Raw genomic sequence first — 25127 nt, forward strand, 5'->3', positions numbered from 1 at the left:
CTTTCAATAGAATGACTCATCATTCCAAGGTTTTCAAAGTTATTTGATTCACAAGTGCCCATCTAGAGTAGTCAATTTTAGTTTTAGCAATAGCAACTAATCATGAGGGGTGCTAACTACATTGTTGCTCTCTAGGCTAAGTTTGACTCTCTTGTGATACTCTACACTTAGACACAATACAACAAGTAAACCTTGGTAAATAAAGTAAAAGTAAAACAAGGTAAAACTGGGACTTGGAATAGTAAAACTTAAAACACCAATACTAGTGCCATGGTATCTTGCACTAGTAACTTGGCTTAGGATAGCTTGTATTAGGGTAGCTTGCCTTGGTTGGGGTACTGGTCAAAGTGTTCCTCTTCTTCTTCGTAGAAGACCTCCTCCTCCTCGTAGCCTTCGGTACTAGCGTCTATAAACGGATACGAGGTAACAATCACCAACCAATACTTAAGTAGACTATTTAGACTTAATGGCCCACTAAAGATGATCTAGTATCATCACAAACATCACTCCACATAACACTAGGGTTTTTACTTAATTCGGGTTAGGAAAATAATTTCCTCTCATTAAACAATTATCAAGATTTAATATCCTCAAATAAGCAATTATGAGGCCATGCAACTAAGGTCATCACCTCACATCACATTACTTGGGAAGATGATTTAAATGAGATGCTACATCTCATAGATTTGAAATTCTAAATTTGCAATAATTTAAATGGGCTAGAAATGACTACATAGCTATTATTTGAATCTAGCCCATGATCATATGAAACAACTATGTTATATTTTTTCATAATCAATTAGAGGGTTTGAAATGTGAATTATGAGAATTGGAATCACCTCAAAATTCATTATGGTTGATTTTATAAAATTGTTTGAATTTTGAAAAGTTACTGAATTGTCATTTTTGTTGCAAGTGATCTACAATAAACTAGGGTTTGAGACCAGTGGGGTTTGCTAGATAATTTCATAAGCTTTCCCACAAAATTGGAATCACTCAATTTGGTTTTGTAGATTTGAAGTTATTCAATTTTAAACACAGCACCAGTATTGAAATTTGGATTAAAACTAAAATACCAAATTCAAATGGTGGGCTTGCGCGGGAAAACGAATTGGGCCAGAGAGGGGGGTTTAGCAGGCCGGCCCAGCAGTGCATCTCGCGCAGCAGGCCGCCTGACAGTGGGTCCCAGGCGTCAGCGTCACTTAACGCCCGAAACGGTATGGATCAAAGGGGGCCGTTAGATTAGAGTGAGATGGAGCGGCTGAGGGTCGTCGTCGTCGACGACGAGATTGAACCCTGGCCGCGGTGGAGCTAGGGGGTCGGAGGCTCACCTGAGCTCCGGCGATGGTCGGCGTTGATGTAGAGCGAGGTTGTTGACGACGGCGAGGCAGATGGTGGTCGCGGCAGCTCCTGAGGTGGACGAAATCGACGGCGCCTTCTGCGACGGCTCCGGCGAACTTCGGCAAGCAATTTGTGGGCTACGGGCGAAATTGAGGTGGGGCGATGCTCGAGGAGGGGTTGTTAGAGGAGAGGAGGCGATTGGTGTGGAGAAATAGCTCGGGGGAGGCCTCTATTTATAGGGTCATCGAGGGGCAGAGCTCGCGGACATGGCGACGGTGGAGGTGGCGCTACGGGCTGTGAAGGGGCAAGGCGAGGACGGCATGAGGTTGCTGGCATCATGGCGATCAGGACGGGCTCGATGGCGCAGAAAAAGGGGGACGGGATGGCTCGGGCGACGTCGTCGTCCTTGTAGTACCGTGGCTGAGGTCGTCGATGAGGACGACGGCGACAGGGCATGCGCGGGGACATGGAGGTGTCTGGGAGCTTCCTGGTGTCCTGGCGAGTGGGTGGGTGAAAGGAGAGGTCAGGGGGAGGTCAGCAGCGACGAGGCGATGTGACGCTCTGGCGTGTCCAGGGACGTGGCCGTGCACGCTCTGGCGTGTTCTGGCTGTCCTGGGCGCGTCGTGTGCTGGGCTCTGTCTTGTTCTCCTTGGCCAAGTGAGTGTACGAGCGTGATCAGTGGAGAGAGGGGAGGTTCCAGGACATGCTGAAGTCAACTAGAGGGGAGTGGAGAGAGGGGTTGGCATGGTGGTGGCATGAGTGCCACGGCATGGGCTTGTCCTGACCATGATCGTCCATGATCATTGGTACTGAGGCTTGGCATTGTCCAGGAGGTCCAAGAGGAGACTAATGATGACATAGGGAGTGATGGTTTAGGATATTACACACTGGTTATTAGAGAGTATGTACATTTCTGAAACATGCACACCAAGTGCTCGACAGAATGGCCGCATGAACTTTTATTTTGAATTTTGCCAAACTTTTTCTTGGGTGTGATTCTAATAAGTTTTGGCATCTCCTGGTGGTCTTGGTTTGCAAAGTGGAGTTAGTTTGAGAAAAATCAAAAATGGGTATGATCTTGAATCTGATTTGGTGTTGTAACTTTGCTTGATTAGATTAAGAAATTGAGAATGAGTTTGGAAGGTTGGTCTTCACCATTTGGTTCACCTTGATGAGTACTTGGATGAGGTGCAAAGAGTTGAGAAAGTTTAGTTTAGGAATTGCTTACTACAAGGGCTCAAAGTGGGTAAGATGTTAAAATTTTCACATATGACCATTATCATATGTGACTTGGATTTTTCATTTTCTTTTCTTTTGTTTTGATTTTCTTTGGCCAAAATGTATTCTTTTGAGTTTAGAAATGTTTTCAAACCATTTACACAAAGTAATCATGGCCTAGGTGAAGATTTGCAAAATGGCTATTTGCTCTCATATGCTTTTTTCTTTTATTTTTACTTTTCTTTTGCTTTATTTCTCTTTGACTCCAAAGAGCAAGGTTTAGGGTTCATTTAGTGTTAGGTTGAGTTCAACCATGGTTCACAACCATTTTGGTAAAGTAAATAGGGCACAGACCTATATTTGCAAATATGGCTATATGCCCATATATGCTTCACCTTTTTATTTGTTTTCCTTTTCTTGGTTTCTCTTTGATTTAGAAAAGAGGTAGGGTTTAGGGTTTTGATCTTGTTCAATACTTCAAACAAACATTCAAGGCAAGGATCACGACTTACATGCATGATAGTACGCATATAAGGTAAAGTATTTCAAAAAATTTGTTGGCTCCAAATTTTTGAAATAGAGAAATTGAGTTTGTCTTTGTTTTGAAAATTTCGGGTGTTACAGGTTCCCGGGCCATCCGTCGGGAACGTGTGGCGGCTTTCAGGAGGTCCCCGAGAAGAGCCCCTCGAAGATGTCTTGTGGTCAAGGCCAAAGACATCTTCGAGAAGCTCCGGCGCACGAGCTTCCCCTGCCCATCCTTGGTAGGGAGGCCTTCTGTTATGGTGCCGCTAGAGGGATGGCGCGAGAGGGACGGCCGGGGGACCTTGCCCACAGCCGGTGGCAAGAGGGAAGGGATTTCCTTCTTAATTCTTGCTTGATTAGATTGATACATCTCCTCTCCATATATAGAGAGGTTTACTTGACTCCCAAGCAAGGCTTACTTGACCCCTAAGCAAACCCTAAGACAAACGGGCTCAGGCCCATGACGTACTCTAACACTACACCCCACCTGGACATGCAGCTCGTCCTCGAGCTGCAACCTAAAGAAACCATGACTCGACGCAACACAAACCTAACACCTAAAAAACGAGCCTTTTACATCTCGGCTTGTTTTATTACTCTCAACCTGAAATGGACTGGGACGCTTTATTGTTGGCCCCTGAACATAAAGTGGACACCATCCGCCCGTCGGACGTGCACCTGTATAGCCACCTGGATCCCATGGAAACCAGCGGGACAAAAGGAGCCCGCGCGGCGGCCGGCGGAGGAATGCAGTGGTGCTACGCGGTGCGCTCCTGTCGGTGATACCATGCCTTCTCCCTGCCGGATGACTGTCGATGGCGCAGACTTTGAGGTCGCTGCCCGCGGGAAAAACAGCATGTCCGCCGCCCGTGGGGGAAACCACACGCCCATGATCCCCGACGCAGCGGACGAGATCGAGGTCCGTTGCGCAAGGAAGCGCAACTTGGAGGAGCTGCAGTTGCAGATCACGCATCTCCCGCACACGCCGACGCGCTAGGAGGCCGCGCGCAGCAGCCTGCAGCCGCACCGCCACCGACACGTGGCGGATAGCGATCCCAGCCGGAAGCGGTGACGGCGACGGAGGGAAACGGACCTGGTGGAAGGGCATCCCGGGCGGTGTCGATGTAGAGCCCGGGGCCAAGGTCGCTCCCACACCGCCGAAAGGCAGGGACGGCGTCGGTGGCGGTAGCAGCCGCTGCTGTGGTGTTGGTGGCGACGGCAGCTGCCCACCGAACGGCAGGGACATCGTCGGTGAGGACAGCAGCTGCAGCGGCGGCGTTGGTGGCGGCGGCAGCTGCTGCTGTTGCTGCTGCAGTGTCCCGGTGGGGAAGAAGGCGGCCGGCTGCTGGAGAAGAGGGACCCCCGGCACCGAGGTAGGGCCCGGCCCGGAGATGGTGGACAGCGGCAGCGGGGACTGTAGCAGCCCGGCGTCGGGTGGCGGCGACGACAGCAGCAGCGTCGGCTGCAGCGGCCCGGCGATCGCGGCGGAGGCCGCCTGGTGCATCGGTTGCCACGGCAGCAGCGCCGCTGGCGGCGGTGGCCCGTAGGGACCGGCCAGGAAGAGGCGGGTCTCCTGGACAGCAGTGGTGAGATCGCGGATTGCTCCGGCGATCTCCTCCGGGGTGAGGGTGACGGGAAGCGGCGCGGTGGAGGTGGCCGGCACCGGCATGGGCGTGGTGCCGGTGGTGGTGGGATGGCTGGACATGATCGAACCCGGAAAGCGGATACCAAATTGTTATGGTGTTGCTAGAGGGATGGCGCGAGAGGGCCGGCCGGGGCCTGGCCCATAGCCGGTGGCAAGAGGGAAGGGATTTCCTTCTTAATTCTTGCTTGACTAGATTGATACATCTCCTCTCCATATATAGAGAGGTTTACTTGACTCCCAAGCAAGGCTTACTAGACCACTAAGCAAACCCTAGGACAAACAGGCCCAGGCCCATGACGTACTCTAACACCTTCCATGGTGCCTAACACTTGAAGATATAGATCTTGTATGTCTCCACGCTCCTCTTGAGTGCTTGGTGGTGACGGACTCGCTCGGGCACTGGGTGTATATGTATGCTGCTCGCCGCCTCCTTCGTTGACGTGTTCTCCCGGAAGAGCATCGTGCGCTCCATCCCTTATCGTCTGGTACAGTGACTCCACCCACGCGTCCGGTGGTGTGGGGATCCCCGTTCCCACTACGTCAACAGTAGCCTCCGGGCGTGGGCCGGCAATCTCCTTGATCTTGGTTCTCGGGCAGATCTGGTCCCCGGGATTGGCCTGAGTCCAGGCACGCGAGTTGCCGGGCTATGCCCTTAAACAAACACGTGGGCCCAGCGCCGTATGGGAATCTTTCGTGACGTGTTGTCTGGCGTGAACGCAGAAGCACAGTCGTCGGGTGCTTGACTGCGCGCAGGACCAAGGGGGCGGGTGCAGTGATTGTTGACTTAACCGCACGCCACGGTCCGACCGTGCGTAGCAACCGTCAGCGGAGCGGGAGTTGTCGCATCGTCGTGACGCGGGAACCACGTGGCAGTTAATACCGAGGAAGGGGAACCGCCCGGCGACCCCCACACCCGAGCTATAAAAGCTTCTGACGTAGTTCCTCTGGCCATCCTCCCCCCATCCTTCACTTCTGCACGCCCCTTCCGTCCATCTGCCATGGATCAAACTCCCTTGGCTCCGAGGGGCGGTCGTAGGGGAAGGCGCAACCGAAGGAGCGCCGGCCTAGGGACTCCTGCTCAGGAGCAGCCTGGGGTGACGGTGCCGAACGCCGAAGTAGGGCTAGGCGGCACGTGCGGTGGGAGTAGGAGGCGTGGCCTTGGGCGCACAGGCCCATAGGAGCCTATCCCTCCGCAGTGGCAGGCGCCCACGAACTTGGAGGGCTACGAGTTCTTCATTACCATCATGCGTGACGATTGGACTTGCCTCCAGCTGTCGTCCATGCTCGTGTAGACACTAAGGGGGCTCCGCCCACGCCGGATGCTGGTGAAGGTCGAGGATTGCTGCGAGGATGCCTTCGTCATGAGGATCTATTATGATGAGGCGGGCGACCTATTCCTCTCCCGCGGCTGGGTGCGGTTATCCTGCGACCACCATCTGAGCCTTAGCTACGTCCTCTTCCTCACCTTCGATGGGCACGACTTCCTCTTCGTCAAGGTGTTCAACATTGGTCGCTGTCGCGTGGTGTACAACACCTCCGGGGCGGCAGCGGAGGCTTCCCAGGTCCCTGGGACCTGAAGAAAGATCCCTATCGCCACCTCCAGGGCCAGTCATCCACGCGTACCCCCTGCTTCCTTGTAGCTACACAGGCGCACCCCGCCTGTACTTTTGGCATACCAGCACTGGGAGAACAATATGTAATAAGTTTTATGTATTTTTTCGATCAAGGAGCATAGCCCCAGCCTCTGCATCCAAACAGCTTTCTGCTTTATTAAATTATTTGCAATGCCTTACAAGGGAATTACAAAGATCAACTCGAAGCCTCCTACCTAGCGACAACTCGCTATACCTACAATGAAGGGGGACCATGAACAAGGCCACACTCCCTGACAGTACACCAACACACATCATCCAAAAAGCAAAACCCTGAGGGTGTGCCATTGCACACGTCGCAGAGCTCGCAACCACCATCTATCTCGAACCCATCTCCAAGCGAGATCAACGCATTGACCATGCCAGGCCTGCCGTTGATGTCACCATAACACCAGACAGCTCCACCATCCTGCACGCGTCCAGCAGTCCTCGCCCATCTTCGATGCCCCGCAGCTCCACGCCGTTGAGAATCATCGACGACAACATGGTAGATGAACACCACTCCACCAAAAACCACCTCCATCCAGCCGCTGCTCCAAAAACGATGGCCCAAGAGGTAACACGACGCAGGGAGCGCCGTCATCGTCCGATCCTGGCTGGATCTAGAGTTTCCCCCAGAGCAGCATGAGTGAGTACCCGCGGACTACCACGACGATGCCTTCAAGAAGGAAGCGACGCTTAACGCCGCCATCGCCCGCCAATCGTGACACGGTTTTCACCGACAGCCGCGAGTCCCCAACTCGGCAAGAGCAAATGGAGAGGCCAGCAAACATGATGCCTTCGCAAGGGAACGACGCCAATAGCCGCCGCCATCATCCGCCAAGAATGAAGTCAAGGCGCGGTGTTCACCGGTGGCCCCTTCGCCGCTAGCTCGTCGACTAGATCTTCATCGCCGGGGTAGAGGGATCTCGTGATCTGCCACCCCAACAACCAGCCTCGCATGTTCTTGGCATGGAACTGACAAGCCTCGCATGTTTGGACAACCTGCATGGCATCTGCAAGAGTTTTTTGCCAGTAGAAACCCTGCTGGAATGCTTTTCCTGCCATTTCTCTTGAAGCCACATGACTGGAGCATACACCCAAATGTATGTCCTCCAACAGCGTCGGGCCCTCTTCCTGAGATATGCAGCGAAGCCTCACTCCATTTTTGCCTCGCCGGTATAACGTCCCATCAATTACTTGATACATTCTTGCACGGCGAGCCACCCGCTTAGCCTCTAGATTGTCCCCAGGCAACACTCCATCTTGAATGTATCGGAGGATGTCCTCCGCCCAAGGCGGGGTACTTCCTTCGACGTACATGATATGGTGTTTGCCCGGTATCGATTCCTTAGCGGGCTTGGTGTTCCCAGGGCAAGCTGGTGGGGCTTCCACAGCTTCTACAGGGGGAGCGCTTCTCGCGGCCTAGGCTTGACACATGGCTCCATGAGGTACTCGACGAAGGTCCCCGGGTGAACCGGCTGGCGCTTGGCTCCGATCTTGGAGAGTTCATTTGCAATAAGGTTCTGGGTGCGTGTAATATGCTCCATCTTGATCCCTTTAAAGTGTCGCTCCATCTTGCGAACCTCCTCCACATACGCTGCCATTTGCGGACATTCGTATTCTTTGTGGACTTGGTATACCACGAGCTGAGAGTCCCCACGAACTACCAGCTGCCTTATACCTAGGCCCGCGGTGGCCCGAAGGCCGGCCAGCAGGCCTTCGTACTCGGCAGTGTTATTGGTGGAAAGCCCCCAGTCGAAGCACATCTGTAACACGTACTTGAGTTGCTCCCCGGAGGGTGCCATGATTAGCACGCCGGCCCCGGCTCCCTCATACGAGTATGCTCCATCAAAGTACATGGTCAAGCGGCTAGCATCACTGTCCCCGGGAAGGTTGGATTGAGGGTTGTTGACTTCTGGGGGAGTGTCTGTCCACTCGGCCACAAACTCTGCCAAAGCGGTGCTTTTGATGGCGTCGCTGTGCGCGAACTGCAAGTCGAATTCTGACAACTCCAAGGCCCACTCCGCAATGCGTCTGGTGGCTTCTCAGTTCTAGAGCGCGCGCTCGAGGCAAAGCTTGGTGACCACCGTGATGCGATGGGCCTAAAAGTAGTGACGCAACTTGCGGGACGCCAAGAGGATGCCCATGAGCAGCTTTTGGACCTGGGGGGTATCGCTCCCTGGCATCTCGCAGCACGGTGCTGATGAAGTACATGGGCCGTTGCACCAGGCGCTTCTAGGGGCGGATTTCACCAGATCTGGAATGCCCGAGAGCACGCCTGCTCCCAGGGGTGGGCCTCTGTGGTTAGGAACTGAGTGGTCTCCCCGGGAACCAGACCCTCCCAAGAGTGCGCCTGCTCCCGGGGTCAGCTCGGGGGCGACGGGTGTGGACTCGTGGTCCGAGGTAGCCTGGGCGGTCATCGATGCAGCCAAAACTTCTTCTTCTCGCTCCGCCACCAGCACGGCGCTGACCACCTGGTTGGTCACAGCAACATACATCAGGAGGGGTTCTCCACGCTCGAGGGCGACCAAAATGGGTGGAGAGGCCAGGTACTTCTTCAAGTCCTGCAATGATTTTTTGGCCTCAGGGGTCCGCTCAACAGGCCCTTTGGATTTCAACAACTTGAAGAATGGAAGGGTGCGCCCTCCCAAACGGGAGATGAAGCGCCCCAAAGTAGTGATGCATCCATTCAACCGCTTGACATCCTTGTCCCCTCGAGGGACTTGAAGGAACTCAATGGCTTTGATTTTGTCGGGGTTGGCTTCTATTCCTCGATGTGACACCAAGAAACCCAGCAGCTTCCCCGAGGGCACCCCGAAGGTGCACTTCTCTGGGTTGAGCTTGAGTTGGACCTTGCAGAGGTTGTTGAAGGTCTCAAGAAAGTCGTTGATCAGACTCCACTGGTTCTTGGTCTTAATGATGATGTCGTCAATGTAAGCCTCCACAGTGTGCCCCATTTGCGAACCCATGCACTCACGCATCACTCTCTGGAAGGTGGCCCCCGCGTTCTTTAACCTGAAGGGCATCCACGTGTAGCAGAAACAACCCAAGGGGGTAATGAAGGCGGTCTTTTCTTCGTCTTCGACAACCATCCGTATCTGATGATAGCCTGAAAAGGAGTCCAAGAAGCATAGCAAATCACAGCCAGCGGTGGAGTCAACAATCTGATCAATGCGCGGCAGCGGGAACGGGTCCTTCGGGCAGGCGCGGTTTAGATCGGTGAAGTCCACGCACATCCTCTTCTTCAGGTTGGGCTTTGTGACCACGACAGGGTTTGCAGTCCACGTGGAATGCACAATCCTTCGCACCACCCCGGCAGCCTCCAGCTTGAGAACTTCCTCTATAATGAATTCTTGCCGGTCCTGCGCTTGACACCGTACCTTTTGCTTCATGGGGCATACGGTATGGTCCACGGCCAACTTGTGCTCGATAACTTCCCGAGGGACCCTGGGAAGCTCAAAGGGATCCCACGCAAATACGTCGGCGTTTTCCCGTATGAAAGCAACCAACTCGCCTTCTTGTTGAGCAGAGAGATGGGCTCCGATGATGACGGAGCGGGACGGTTCTCCAAAAAACGGCATCCTCCTAGTCAATTAGTCATTGATTTTCAACTGGGCCTTCTTTAGGAAGGGGCCACCAGCGGGGCCATCCCTGAGGCCTTGGTCCGGCCCCGAGCCCCCAGCGCCAACCTCACCCTCAAGAGGGTAGGGCGCCGGGCAGGCCTCTCGGGGGGGACGCAGCCTGGTCGGGGTTGTCGAGGTCGAGCCCGCTTGGGTCGTGCGCATCAGCAACCAGGACGGGCGCTGGGCTTGTCGCAGCCGGGAACTCCGAGTAAGGGCACGAGCGCCCCGGGTCGGGTTGACTGGCATAAGCGATGAGGTACTCCATGGCAGCCTTCCACGTGTTGAAGTCTGGATCCCCAAGCATCGGTGGGAACCTGAACATGCCTCGTGCCATCGCCAGCACCTCCTCGTGCGTGCGAGGTAATCCTGAGCGTGCCGGTGCAGCCCCTCTGGATCCTGAGGCAGCGCCTTGCTCCCTGGGAGCCCCCTGCTAAGCTTGTGGGGCAACTTGCAGGCCTCCTGCTCCCGCTGGTGCAACCTGTGGTCCTGCCACTCCTGCCGGCGTGGCCTACGGGCCAGCTGCTCCAGCTGGTGGCGCTTCCTCCTACTACGGATACACGGCTCCTGGCTAGGGCTGCTCATTGTGGGGAGCGTTGGTGCCTGGCTAATCACCTGCAGCTCTTACACCGGCCGCTCCTTTCGCCTGCATGTCGGGCGCTGCATTGTTGTTGATGGATTGATGCTGTTTCGCCCCCACCGGTGGCGGTCCTAGTGGAGGCGGTGGCAAGTTGTGCCCCTGTGGCGCTTGACGGTGCTAAGTGGCCAAGACTTCCCCTTGGGCTGCGCTCGGGTCACCTGACGCGCCTCCCGTTTTGGAGGCAGCCTGCGACCGCATGTGCACTCCCGACGGGGCACTCCGGCAGTCTGCTTTCCATTTTTTGGGGCCATGCTTGTCGAAGGCGTCGATCCTCGATGCAGCACGAGCGCCCCCTACCTAGCGTGCCAGATGTCACGTGTGAGGAACACTGACACTGGGGGGCTTCACCTCCCCCTTTATTTGTTCGGCAGTGGGAGCGAGGCGCTACTACCGGGATTGAGCCAAACACCGAAACAACAAAGGTTTTACCTAGGTTCAGGGCGCTCAACGTGAACCCCTACGTCCTGCCTGTCTGATTATATTGGTGTTCTTTGAGAAGCTCCACCGCAGGAGCTTCCCCTGCCCATCCTTGGTAGAGCGGCCTCACATGTTTCCTAACACTTGAAGATGTAGATCTTGTATGTCTCCGCGCTCCTCTTGAGTGCTTGGTGGCGACGGACTCGCGCGGGAACTAGGTGTATATGTATGCCGATCGCCACCTCCTTCGTCGTCGTCTTCTCCCGGCAGAGCATCGTGCGCTCCATACCTTATCACCTTGAACAACGACTCCACCCATGCGTCCGTCGATGTGGGGACCCCCATTCCCACTACGTCGATAGTTTGAATATACTTGCAAACCCCTAAGAACTAAATAAAGGATATGCAATATGGTTGTAGCAAGGAACAAGCTCTAGTCTAGGGTTGGTTTTGCTAGAACAATAGTTTCTCTTGTCGATATAGCATCTCTATATCTTTGTTAAAAACATTTTTGAAAATAAGTTTTTCTTTTAAAGACTAATAGGTAAGGATAACCCATTTTTCCTTTCCGGTCATCTCAGTATGACCAAAACATCTTTTCAACTTTCCTTCGTACCGCCAAGGTACACTTTCTCCGGTCCCACTGGTATTCCTTCCAAAATAGTTTGGAAACTCTTTTATAAAATAAAACCTTTTAGGCTAAGCAACATCCTTCCCAACTGTCCATAACCACGGACACGGCTATTCGAATAGTTTTACACTCTGTAGTGGTTATACACTTTCCCCACAAGATCCGGATACCTATCATGTGGGCATCATCCCTGCATACCAACTTATGCTACGACAAGTACCCGATTGTAGTTTTTCACCTACTCGCCTTAGCCTAAGACATGCCGCCTAGAGTTGTATCTCCCAACACCAGAGTCTGAGGGACTATTTTTCCAGGAGTTGCAAAGTCCCCAGCCAGCTAGATCCTCCGGAATGCCGCGACCAATTACATGGCATCTTTCAATGTGAGCTCATAGGTTGTACCCCTACCATTTGTACAAAATGGAAAGGCGCCTAGGTAAACCCTAGGTAGGCAACGGTCGATATGTGTCCATGCTCGGACTATCCCTTACACTTGCAAAATCCAAACTAAGGCGAGACAAACTACTCCGCTACGCCCCGTCTCACCTCAGGGTAAAGTGGGTTCTACAATTATCATATTCATATGCTTGATACTCTGATTTTAAATAGCTGAGACACAAGATGATTGTATTTAAGTTTTGCCGACACATGTTGCAATTATAGGGCATATAAGTATTTAAGTACATTCTGATTGCTTTTCTTTCCCATGCATATTGCTGCATTGACGTAAAATTCCATATGCAGGGAGCTTTGGCTTCCCAATCTGCGCTGCCGACTGGAGCATGGTGGGCGTCTGTGGAGCTGGGGCAAGGGAGCAGCGCTGCTGGTTTAGGGTTGCAGCTGGTTGACTATTGAGTGTGACCTACCTGGGGCAGGCAGGGCGAGTCGGGCATCGTCGGGGGCCAGCGGCGCTGTTTCACTTGTGGCGTGGTAAGAATGGAACGACTCTCTCAATGGATTAATGCATGGCAGTCAACATGCTCAACAGCCTCGATGAGCCACTCTTATGCTCAGTTCTTTTGGCGGCTTCTCCGAAAAGCTGCTCTCCCCCAGCTTTCTGAGGAAGCCGCCCTTAAAATTTAGAGAGGCTTTTGAACTAGTCTAGGCTAGATTATTTTGGAAGCCTTCCTAAATTTTGGGGGCGGCTTCCCCAGGAAGCTAGAGGGAGGGCAGTGTAACACCCCAACTTTTGAAGCCTTGTTTAGTTGTCCTAAGTGCAAAAATCAGGGAGAACAAAAACTTTTTCTAAAGACTAATTTAGATGAATTGCCTTGATCTGTTTGGTAAGATGGACTGCCTTGCTCTGCTGGTAGATAAATTGTCTTGTTGTGCTTGCTGATATTTGTCTTGAGCTACCTCAAAGAACAACACCTCTAGCAATAAAACAACTTAGCAGCTCACTAAATAAAACACATGTGTGGCCCTGTGAAATTCTTTTCATTTCCCCACTAATACCTTAAACCCTATGCTTGGGTTTTTTCCCATAAAGTACCTCAATACACAATTTCTATTCTCCAGAAAAATAGGGAAGCTATGGTCACTCTTGTATTACCTTAACCTCCTCTCTTTAAAAATAAGTGAACCTTTTGACCTAAACCCCAAAACCTCTTTTTGTTTTGTCCCATGACTCAAAATCTTAATTCAAAGGATCTTGTCAAAACTCCTTCCTTTTTAGTCTGACTATGATCACCTTTGATCATGGTATCGCAAAAGGGTTTCTAAAAGACATTGTTTTATTTTGGCACAAAGTATTTACCAAATGGTTTACCATCACTTTATGTGACTTTGAAATCTTGTGAAAGCCTTTGTATGTAGTTTTGGTTTCTTAAAATTATAAAATGGAATGATCCATATTTTCTATTTTCTCTATGGATCATTCTCTTCCAAAACCCTCTCTTTTTCTTCAAATACTTCAAGTAAGGTTTCTTATTTTGATTTAAATCAAATAAAAACCATTTGTACACTACAACAAATTTTTAGAACTATTTGACCTGTGATCAAATATTCATGGCATTGTCTCGGCCATTAATACATCTCACATATCCATCTTACAAGGTTACTACCCCATCTAGTCATAATCTTGGTGAATGATCATTTGTCCTACAAATGATTAAATCTCCATTTGCATCTCTAGCTTTCCAAGATCGTTCAACTCTATCCATAAAAATCATTCTTGACCCAGATAAACCCTAAGACCCTATTCTTCCCTACTTTGGTGGAGTAATCCAACTAAATACCAAATAAACCCCAAATGTAAGTGGCGCATTCTGGACATCAAATACACCTCTATGAACCCTCCTCCATCAGCACCCTTCCACCAAAACGTTGTGGGACCAACATGATCTTTTGATAAATTCAAATGAGCAATATCCTCTTTGTCGTGGTATCGTCACGGCATAAGCCATGGGGTGGCTCAGATGAGTGGTTCCAGCCTTGGCCTACGGCGGTTTCTGGATGCGGGTATGAGCACGAGCGACACAAGCGACGTACCCAGGTTCGGGGCCCTCGTATGGAGGTAAAACCCCTACTCCTGCTCTAGAGTGTATATGATGTATGAGATAGTACAATGGTGCTCCTTGAGCTGTATCCGGATGGGAATAGGGCTCGAGGTAGACGAAGGCCTCTCTCCCGAGCGGTGCTAAGTGTGAAGTGAGAAAGGATCGATCCTTCCCGTGCAAGGGGTGGTAGTCCGGCTTATATAGAGCCTGGAACATTACAAAAAGATCCCTACAGCCTATGGTGCCGGCTCCGCCAGCTCCGGCTCCTTCGTGCCTTCCCGAGGCGCCATGCCACCCGGCTATCGGCCCTGTCTTGTCCTTCCTGTCGTGCCTGGTGGGGACAGGACGTGCCGAGGGCGGCGTGACGTAGGCGAATCTAGCCTACAGTCGTAGCCTGCAGCTGCTAGTTCCGCCGCACGTAGCCTGCGGCGTCCGGGGAAGCCGGCCCATGATGGCCTGTCCAGAGGCGGGTCACTGCTGCTCTACGGCGCCCCCTGATCCGTGGGATTTGCTGTCCTTGGTGGACTTTCCTGACCCAGATGACCCCTTCGAAGCCTTCTCCTGCAAGGGTCACCAGCTCTGAGCCGGTCAGGGGAAAGTGGAACACAGCCGGACATGGCATGTAGAACCCGGCCCTGGCCATGGTTCTGCTGACCACGGCCAGGCTAGCATAGACCTGGTTCCAGACGGCCCACAAGGCAGCCAGCCACGGCTTCAGCCGGCTGCTCCTCAGCCGGCCTTTGCCGCGGGCCAGCCGGCCCTGAGCCAACTGTTCCCAGTCTTTTGCCATACCCGGGGTCTTCGCCCCGACATTAGCCCCTGAAGCTGGCGAGGCCCTGCGTAGAGAAGGGCCTGGGCAGGTTGTTCCTGGCCGTGATTTGCTGACCTCATGGATCTTGCTAAAAAGCAGTTGAAGGGGCCGGCTGGGAGTTTCCCCCGGCCGGCTGCACCCTTTTCCGGCTTGCGTCGTCCGGCTGTTCCCGAGCCGGACGCCAGCCTGGTTCTGTAAGTTTTTCTTGTATAAGTGTTGTCAGTGTTTCCAGCTTGATGGAGTGGACGCTGGCTTGCGTCAGGATGGCATGGCCGGCTTGGGCCCGGTCGCTCCGAATTCACCGCCTCCTCTGGGCACGGGCCATGACCTGACCGGCTCTGGCAAGATTCCCCGGGCCAGCCCAGCGAGTGGTCACATCAATGCCAGCCCGGGATCTTCTGTGGCCAGGGCTGACGTGGCCCCCGGAAAATCCGCCGGCTAGGAACAGTTACCGGTAACGTAAGGCATTAGTGGGGATCGTGGGCACAGTTAATCCCACGTCGCCGCCCACGTCCCCCACTTGTCGGCCGCTATAAATAGGGCGCAGGGAGGCACCGAGGCGTCCATGTGCTCATTTGCTCTTTTTCTTCCTCGCTTCTTCCTCGCGCGACGTTCTCTCTCCCGAGCTCTCTGCTTCTCCGTGCGGCACATTGTTTCTCCGGCGAACTCCGGCGAAGCTCTGCATCCGGACGTGGCGGAGCCACTTCCTCGACACGCCGCTGCCGCGCAGTCATTCCGGTGCCACGGGAGGCCATCCGTCCACGGCGCGCGCTTCTCCGCCGCTGTCTCCATCGTCATCTTCTTCGCCCTCCACCGCGGCGGCCATGGCGCAACCGAGTGGCTCCTGGGAGGGCTCGATCACCACAATGGAGAAGCTCCAGCATCTCCGCCGGACACACCGCATTCCGCCGGGAGTGGAGGTGCGAGTGCCCAGCGAGGAAATCGTGCCGGAGGCGCAGCCCGGCGAACACGTGGTCTTCACCGCGCACTTCGAGTGCGGGTTCGGGCTACCGGCGAGCCCGTTCTTCCGTGCCTTCCTGGAGTTCTTCGGGCTCTAGCCGCACCACTTGCCGGCTAACGCCTTCGTCACGCTCTCGTGCTTCGTCACCTTCTGCGAGGGCTACGCCCGCCTGTGGCCGAACATCGACTTCTGGAGCCGTCCTTTCTTCATCAAGGCCTAGACCACCGAGGGCCAGCTGCGGGCCTGCGGGGTCGCCTCTCTCTACCCTCGCCCGGGGTCGCCCTTCCCGAAGATTCCTACGGTGGACTCGGTGAAGAAGTGGCAGACCACGTTCTTCTACGTGAAGAACGAGAAGCCGGCTTCCGACCTACTCAACATGCTGCCTTTCTCCTTGGCGGCGCCCACCAGGCTGAACTGGGGGTTCTGCCATCGGCCGACTGATCCGCAGGCTGAGGTCACCCTGCTGCTGGACTTCCTGCGGTCCTGCGTCACGAACGATGGGCTGACGGCTACGGATCTGCTATGCGCCTTCACCAGCCGGCGGGTGCTGCCGTTGCAGTGGCGGGTCCACAAGATCTGCCACATGAGCGGCCGGTTCCATCCGACCCGGACGTCGAAGGTGGAGCTCACCAAGGAGGGTGTGGCCAACCGGGTGAACTACATCTCCAATGCCCGGCTGTCAGTCGACTGGCAGTGGGGGTTGGAGCCCTTCAGCCGGCTCGCCCCGCCGGCGCTGGTAAGTCTTTCTGACGATTTGGCCAGCTCGCACTTTTCTGCTTTGCCTGGCTTGATCTTTCAGCTGTTGAAGCTTTGTTTTTCTCTGCCGGCTTTAGAACTTTCCTCGGCAGAACGTCGAGGACGGCGACCTGGCGGACAAGGTGTGTGAGAGCGACCACACCGACTCGGCGGACCTTGCGGCCGGCGATGACCAGAACCCGGAGCCCACCGCCCACCAGGCCGTTGAGGATCATGGCGAGCCTTCCTCGCCCCCACAGCCGGAGGAGGAGGAGGTCCCAGCCACGGAGCCGATCCGCGCGGTTCCTTTGACCGTGGTGCCGTCTGCGGCCGACGTCGGCCAGCCGAGCAAGACGCGCAAGAGGACCACCGCGCAGCTAGAGGCCGGGCTGAAGAAGCGGCGCCGGCTGCAGAAGCAGGTGCCGGAGGCGACTGGGTGAGTTTCTCTCTTTTAGCTTTTTTGATTCCTTTTCTTTCCCTCCATTTTCTCATCTTTGTGAGTTTCTTATTTGTTTTCTTGTTGCATTCTTGGCGTAGGGCTGCCATCAAGTTCTCCAAGGGGGCGGGAGCCGGCTCGGCCTCCAGCACTGTCTCGCCGCCGCCCGTGCTGCCACGGGGAAAGAGGGAGCCGACCCCGCAGCCTCCAGCCAAGGACCGCGCGCGCACGCCGCCTATCTTCCCGCCGCCTTCTGTGGGAGCGGGGACTTCTTCTTCTGCGCCGCCCACGGCAAGCTCCGGCTCCGGCTCCCGCACCAGCCAACCAACGATTGGCGACCTGCTGCAGCGCCGCTGGCTAGAGGCTCCATCGACTGGAGCGGGTGGAACCACGCCTGGGGCTAGGACCAGCTCGGGCCCAAGGGTGGCACCGCCGCCGCCAGAACCTACGGCCGCATCTGACCCGGCAGGCCAGGCCGTGATGCCTCCGGCTTCAGGGCTGGTTAGGGAAGAGCCGGCGCGCTCATCTAGTGCCGACGCTAGGGCGCTGGTCAAGGCCAAGGGCCCGGCGGTGGAGGAGTCCTCGCAGCCATTGGTGAGCCTGCACGTGGCTCGGGGCACCGCGTTGGCGCATGTGGTCTCCGCCTCTGACTCTAGCTTGGGCTCCGTGGGCACCATGGAAAAGGAGTGGCGTGATGCTGACGGCCACGAGGTGATGAGCCGGGAGGGCAAGCCGGGGGTTTCCTCGATGGAGAAGTTCTTCTCCGACATGCGCGCCTACATCACCGACTCCGCCACCGAAGCCGACGATCGCCTTAGGCGGGTCGAGAAGGTTAACAAGGTGAGCTTTTGACTCAGCTCATTTTTTGCAATTTTGCTGTTATACTGGTAGCCCTCCGAGGCATGGGCCGGCTGCTGTGGAGCCAGCCAGGGTTTCGCCTTTGCTGATTTTGTTCTTTTTCTTCAGACTGTCACCGACAAGCAGGCCGAATTGTATAACCGGCTCGTGGCCAGCTACCACAAGGCCAAAACCGACCGCGCTGCGATGGCTCGCGAGTTGGAGTCTGCCAAGGGTAAGCTTTCTCTTGCTACGGGTCTGCAAGTTTTTTCTTGTTTCAGCCGGCTGACTCATAGACTTATGCCGGCTCGCAGCTGCTGCCGCCCAGGTCCCACAGCTACAGGAGGAGCTCCGGCTTGTGCGCGAGGCGGTCCAGGCCACTGAGGGGGAACTGGGGCGTCTGCGCCGGTTGGAGACCAACCACGCCGCCGAGCTTGACTCCATCAAGCGGGTCGAGCAGGAAAAGGTGGACAGCCTGAACCGCCACCTGAGCGAGGTTGACGAGCAGTGCCGGAAGCTGAGCAGTGATATGACTGCCTAGTCTAAGGTGCTCTCCGAGACGTCCAAACGCTGGGTTGCGGAGATCAACGCGCTAGACCGTGGCATGGCAGGTAATCTTTTACTTCTGCGTGTTCATACTTCCCTTGCCGGCTTCCAGCTGTCGGCTGGTGACAGGGATTCTGTTGCCAGCTGGCGGCTGGAAAAACTTCAAATATCCCCGGTTTCTGGCTGGTAGCAGGCAGCATTTCTTTGCTGGCTGGTGCCAGGCTGATTTCCTTTTTTCGATTATCTCCATCTTCTGGCTGGTGGCAGGCGGCACTTGCTTGCCGGCTGCCGCCAGGCTGGTTTTTTACTTCGAATATCTCCATCTTCTGGCTGGTGGCTGGCGGCACTTGCTTGCCGGCTACCGCCAGGCTGGTTTTTTTACTTCGAATATCTCCATCTTCCGGCTGGTGGCAGGCGACACTTGCTTGCCGGCTACCGCCAGGCTGGTTTTGACTTCGAATTTTTTTGCCTTTTTCTGTCATTCCGCCTGCTTCCGGCTGAGACTGGTGGCAGGGCTCTGCCGGCTGCTTTCAGTCGGACATGTAGACTTACATTTTTTCTTCTTTGTTGCAGCCGCCTTCCCTGAAACTCAGGCAGGTGCGCTGGCGGCAGTGGGCGTGGTGCGGGATGCTCGGCGGGCAGCCGGCGAGGAAAGCTCGGATCACTTCAGCATGGAGGATCACCTGGTGGCTATGCACGCCAGGATCACTCCGATGACCATGCTGGGGCATGAGCTGTGGCAGGCGGCTGAGGACTTGTTCTAGATGCTGTGGCCAACCGAGACGCCGCCCAGCGAGCATGCCGACTTGGTGAAGCGGCTCCAGGACGGACCCGACCGCCTGCTGGACTGGAAGGACTCCGCCGCCCGTGCTGGTGCTGACATAGCCCTCTCCTTTGTCCTCTCCTGGTACAAGGAGGTTGACTTGGACCAGCTGGAGACTCGATGTGCCGATGTGGAGGGCAACCTTAGCGAGGAGGCCAAAGCCCGCCGGCTGGCGAGAGCCAGCGCCATCGCCGACTTCGCTGACAAGAGCGTCTTCATCGCGGATCTTGATGCTCCAGAAGAGGGGCAGGGAGAGGACGAGGAGATTGCCGACGCCGAGGAGGCGGATCCGGGTGCTGACTCCCAGGCTCCCCGGCTGGTCCTGCTCCAGCCGGTGTTTGAATTTACCTGTGCTCCCCTTTTGGCTCAACACGACAATCTATTAAGTCCCCGGTATGCCGGGTGTAGCTGTAAGACAATGTTTATCTTTTTATTATGTCGCACCTTTTAGTGTGTTTGTTATCACATTGTGCTCCGGCTTGTTTTTCCTTCGCGCGTTTGCTTTTTCTCACCCGCCCCACCCTTTGGCGTTGCCCTTGCCAGCGGGACAGCCGGGTTGCGGTCTGTAGCTGGTTCAAGGGCGGGCCGCTGAGTGAGGCCGACAATATTTCAGCCAAACGAATGAAGTTGAACAAACTGGCGCTTTTATGAAAGGTTTGAACGAGAGTCGACTCGCTTTTGCTCTTTCTCTTAGTCGTTTTTCGCGTGCCGCCTCCTTAGCTTTTGCTCCCGCCAGCCGAACAGCCGGGTTGCGGTCTGTAGCTGGTTCGGGAGTGGGCTATTAGAAACCAGATCACGGTACTGTTATCACCAGATTTTGGCCAAATCAGGAGGTGGGCCGTAAGAGAGATGGGCTTGGAAGATTACACGTGGAAGATCTCTGAAGCGGCCTTGCACGAGGAGTTTGGGCTGGATTGCCCGTGTATCTTTAATTATGGTAGATTGTATCTTAGATTAAAAGTTAGAGTTTGTATCGTGCACGGTGGGGATTATTCCCACGTTAGAAAGTCCTCTGGACTATAAATATGTATCTAGGGTTTATGGAGTAAACAACAACCAACGTTCAACCAAACAAATCAATCTCGGCGCATCGCCAACTCCTTCGTCTCGAGGGTTTCTATCGGTAAGCGACATGCTGCCTAGATCGCATCTTGCGATCTAGGCAGCACAAGCTCCACGTTGTTCATGCGTTGCTCGTACTGAAGCCTTGTTGATGGCGAGCAACGTAGTTATCATAGATATGTTAGGGTTAGCATAGTTCTTCTCGTAACATGCTATCGTAGTGCAACCCTTGCATGTCTAGCCGCCCTCACACCTATCTTAGGTGTGGGGGCGGCACCCCGCTTGATCATTATTTAGTAGATCTGATCCGTTACGGTTGCTCCTTGTTCTACAAGGATTAGTTTAATATCTGCAATAGTTAGGCCTTACAAAGGGGGGGAGGATCCAGCGGCACGTAGGGTGTCGTTCGCTAGTCCTAAACAGGATGTTCCGGGGATCAACTTCGTGTTGGTTTTTAGGCCTTGTTTAGGATCGGCTTACGATCACCGTGCGTGGCCGCGAGGCCCAACCCGGGAGTAGGATGATCCGATTATGCGGTGAAAACCCTAAATCGTCGTAGATCTCATTAGCTTTATCTTGATCAAGCAGGACCACCATATATTCGTGCACCCCGTACGAATCATGGGTGGATCGGCTCCTTGAGCCGATTCACAGGACAACCTGAGAGCCGATCGAGGCTCGTATTTAATGTTTACGTGTATGCCATGCAGGAAACTAAGCGAGGCATCTCCATCACCTTCCTGACCAGGTATAGGTCAGGTGGCACGCCCTTGCATCAGCATCGGACGTGTGACCAGAAGGCTTTGCGGGCCGTCGCTCGGAGGGACCTCAGCCAGCCGCAGCTCTAGGTTGTTCCCGGCTCTACGGTGTTGCCCGTCGCTGCCCGCCGCAGGTTTCGACGACAACACATTCTCGCACGCCCGGTGGGACAAGCTTCTACATCAACCACATCGCCATCTACATCTGAGATGGCGGACGGCACGCCGCCACCTACGAGGAGCTGCCCGACGAGCTCAAGAAGAGGTATGACGAGATCAAAGTCACCCTCGAAGCCGACCTCATCGGCTCTTTTCGCAGAACCCGTTCACATGGCATCGATGGAAGGGGTTCTCACCGCAAGGTGCACTCGATGGGATAGACCTCTCGCCCCGTCGGAGGAACGCACCAGGTCCCCGCGGCAGGAGATCAACTACTTGGTGGCTCACTCGCTACACCGTCACTCCGAGAACCTGGTCAACACGGTGGGGCGTGGCGCTCTTCGCGTGATCCAGGAGATCATGAGGCACCGCACTCGCCGTCAGGACCAGCTCTCGGGACGCATCAAGGAGAGTTGCCACTCCAGTCCCGTCCACCGCTGCCATATGCGTTGGCAGCACCAGAAGTGCCGGCTACACCGGCATTCGTCGTCTACAAGATCGGTGGTGACCCTAGTGACTACCAGTTCTTGCCCGAGGCGCCTAAGGAGATCCCTCACGGGTACACGTGCACGTATGTGCTAGATTGTGGCAACTGGGCACTCACAAACCAGGCCACAACATCAGGGACTTCTGGGAAAACAGGAGGGACGTCAGCGACAGAGCTTGAGAAGCAGACGTGGCTAACTAAGTACGCCACCCCGACGAACCTCCATAGCTCAGCTCCTGCAGCTTGGCTCGAGCTGGAAAAGCAAACATGGCTGGCTAAGTACGCCACCCCGGCGAATCTTCAGAATTCAACTCCCGCAGCCAAAGACAATGGATCAGATCAGTACCATACTGAGAGACCAGTTCGGCATGGTGCCGAAAAGGAGGGCCATCGGCTATTCCAAGCCGTACCCCGACGACTACGAGATGATCCCGCTACCACCCAAATATCGGCTCCCTGATTTCTCCAAATTCAGTGGATCAGATGGTTCCAGCTCCATCGAGCACGTCGGCCGATATTTGGCGCAACTAGGACCGGCTTCAGTGTCGGATCAACTACGCGTGAGGCTCTTCTCACAGTCCCTCACGGGATCGGCTTTCGGATGGTATACCTCTTTGCCACCAGACTCCATCCGGACTTGGAAGCAGTTGGAAGAGCAGTTCCATATGCAGTACCATTCAGAGGCTTCCGAGTCTGGCATTGCCGATCTAGCACAACTACGTCAGAAGCGCGGAGAAACTGTGACAGAATACATCCAGCGCTTCAGGAATCTTAGGAACCGATGTTATTCGGTTCGTATAACTGAAAAAGAAGCAGTCGAGTTGGCAGTAGCAGGCCTTGCAACACAGCTCAAGGACATGGCCTCCCAAGTAGATTATCCCTCGCTGGCACACATGGTTCAGAAACTATCGGCATATGAACAGCGCCACCCGAACCTGTACCAAGACAAGTTCAAGCGTGCAGTAGTCCTGGTCGATGCAGAGGAAGACAAAGTTCCTGCAGGAGACCAAGAGGTAGCAGTGGCTGAATGGACTCGGGGAGGATCCCCCGTGTCCTGCAAATGGGTAAAGCCACCAGGCCCACCCAGGGGATTTGATTTTGACGTGACTAAGACTGAGCAAATCTTCGACCTCCTGCTCAAGGAGAAACAGTTGACGATTCCTGAAGGTCTCAAATTCCCCACGGTGCAAGAGCTGAACGGAAAGCCATACTGCAAATGGCACAACTCGCTCTCCCATGCCACCAATGACTGCAGGGTATGGCGTCAGCACATCCAAGCGGCGATAGAAAAAGGGCGTCTAATTTTCAACCAGTACGCCATGAAGGTCGACACCCAGCCCTTTCCCGCCGTTAACATGGTGGAGTGCACTTACCCTGAAGGTTGCCAGCCAGGATCCTCGTTCAGCATCAACATGGTAGGACCTGGGAACCACTCTGGCAAAGATGGAGACGAGGGCAGCTGCTCTCGTAGCAAGGACACAGAGGAAGCCGCTCCACGCGATCGGCTCCGTCATGATGGCAAGCGCTACGTCACAGAGGGAGAAGTGAAGAACATGAGATATCAGCGACCCCTCTCTGATCACCTCCTCAACAAGTATGTAAGTCAGTATGACCAACGCCGACGGTCCAGCTCTGATGATGAAGGAGATCGTCTGGCTAGAGAAGCCAGAAGATATCGTCGGCATGATCATGAGGAAGAGGAGCACGAGCGCCGTGCCATAGAAAAATCAAGGGAGCAAGACGACAACAACAGGCACTGGGACTGCCCCTTCTTCAGACACTGCTGGGATTCAGGAATGAGCCGATTGCCCACAATCGGCAATTGCCCAGAATGCAACCAGAAGAAGAAGGAGGCAGCCAACGTGTCTGTGTTCGTGCGCTAGGGCCTCTCCCGCCACAAAGCAAACGTGCTGAGTCCCCTCGGTGGGCAGATCTCGAGGATTCAGAAGACGAGGGACAAGAAGAAGAAGAAGACAGGTACCACCGGCCAAGGTGGTGCCCTGACGGACTCAGCCGTTCACAAAAGCGCAGGGTTCAGCGATTGCGCGGCCTGGAGGAAGCCGAAAGGTTATACTTGCATACGTTAAGGAAGGCACGACCTGATCTGGCTGTAAAAGTTCAGCGAACCCTGGACGAAGAGGGTCGTCCACGGAAAATGGAGTGGCGCCCCAAACAAAGGAAAGCCGATGATGAAACATCGGCTGGCACAAACATGGTGCTCGTCCTTCCGACGGAGCTTAGTGCTCCACGATTCTACGATGCACTCAAGGTGGACGACAGCAGGCGCATCAAGTCAGAGGTTGGGCTGGTTTTATCCACCGGCCTGACCGAGTAGCAAGATTAAACCAATGAGCAAACGGGGTGAGGCTGATCCTTGTGATCGGCCCCAAAAATTATGAAGGAACATTACAGAACCTTCAGTCAACGCTCCAATGGATATGGAGGCCGATTCCAGCAATCGGCCAAAATTATCTTCACCACGTGTTCTGCTTGTGTTCAGCATTGATCCACGGGGCAGCGGCCACGTCGGCAGATGAAAGTCAGCACGAATCCTTACGGAGCCGACGTGCAAGTGCAGTGCCCTGGCTAACCATAGAAGCCGATATCTGCAGTCATTTGGCAGATTCGGCTCGGGGGGCATACAGTCAGATGAACATGTGCAGATAAGTGTGTGTAAACATGCGTGCATTGAAACATTGGGGGCCGATTAAGAAAAATCGGCCAAATAAAAAAAAATTTGCGCAAGAAGCGAAGCCGATGCGTAGCCATCGACTCTAGTACAGTTACACAAGACCAAGACCTACTGGCTATATGCTCAAAGTTTACATTAACATCGACGTTCAGTAGAAGAAAGCTGATCAGCGACCTGTGCATCCTCACCGGTATTCTCGCCTTGGTTAAGGCTCGGGGGGCAGCTCGCCCTAAAATATCTTTAGAGAGCCGATTTTGATGGAATCGGCTGTTTCTGCATTACAACGTGGAAACCAATGGCGACGCAGTTGGCTCGCTTTGGATGGAGCTCGGAGGGCGACTCGCCCGAGAGGCCGATTTTTTTGGAATCAGCTGGTTCTACGTTGCAGCTGTTCTGCAAAATGATGCTTGATTACAGAGTCATCAGTTTCAGCATCCAAACTGATTCAGCAACAGTTCCGGGACTCTCTTGGGAACGTCCGCTCAAAATCAAAGGAAGCCGGTCTGTTGCGATCGGCTGCACCCAGTGCTATCGTCGTCGGCAGGGCTAGCCAACTTGGAAGTTAACTTGGAAGGATGACTGAGTTAGCTTGTCTCGCTGGTCATTAAGCATTGGTTAGCAACCGTCAAGGTCAGATGAGGAAAATCGGCTGAGT

The 25127-nt window shown here is 54.4% G+C and overlaps 1 protein-coding gene across 1 annotated transcript; it reads right to left on the bottom strand.

Annotated features, from left to right (window-relative positions):
• Nucleotides 1-7757: 7757 nt before the first annotated feature.
• On the bottom strand, nt 7758-9941 carry LOC139832741 (uncharacterized). Its single transcript, XM_071822581.1, has 2 exons — nt 8523-9941; nt 7758-8348 (listed from the first exon to the last, which is right to left on the bottom strand). The coding sequence occupies exons 1-2, from the start codon at nt 9939-9941 to the stop codon at nt 7758-7760; spliced, it is 2010 nt and encodes a 669-aa protein (XP_071678682.1).
• Nucleotides 9942-25127: the final 15186 nt, after the last annotated feature.

This window comes from Lolium perenne, chromosome 6 (genome assembly GCF_019359855.2).
Source record: "Lolium perenne isolate Kyuss_39 chromosome 6, Kyuss_2.0, whole genome shotgun sequence".
Lineage (NCBI taxonomy): Eukaryota > Viridiplantae > Streptophyta > Magnoliopsida > Poales > Poaceae > Lolium > Lolium perenne.

Coding starts and splice junctions, on each gene's coding strand:
- LOC139832741 (XM_071822581.1), bottom strand. CDS start 9,941: ATGCCGTTTTTTGGAGAACCGTCCCGCTCCGTCATCATCGGAGCCCAT. Junction 8,349..8,522: donor CAGGGAGCGATACCCCCCAG/GTCCAAAAGCTG, acceptor TTCGACTTGCAG/TTCGCGCACAGCGACGCCAT.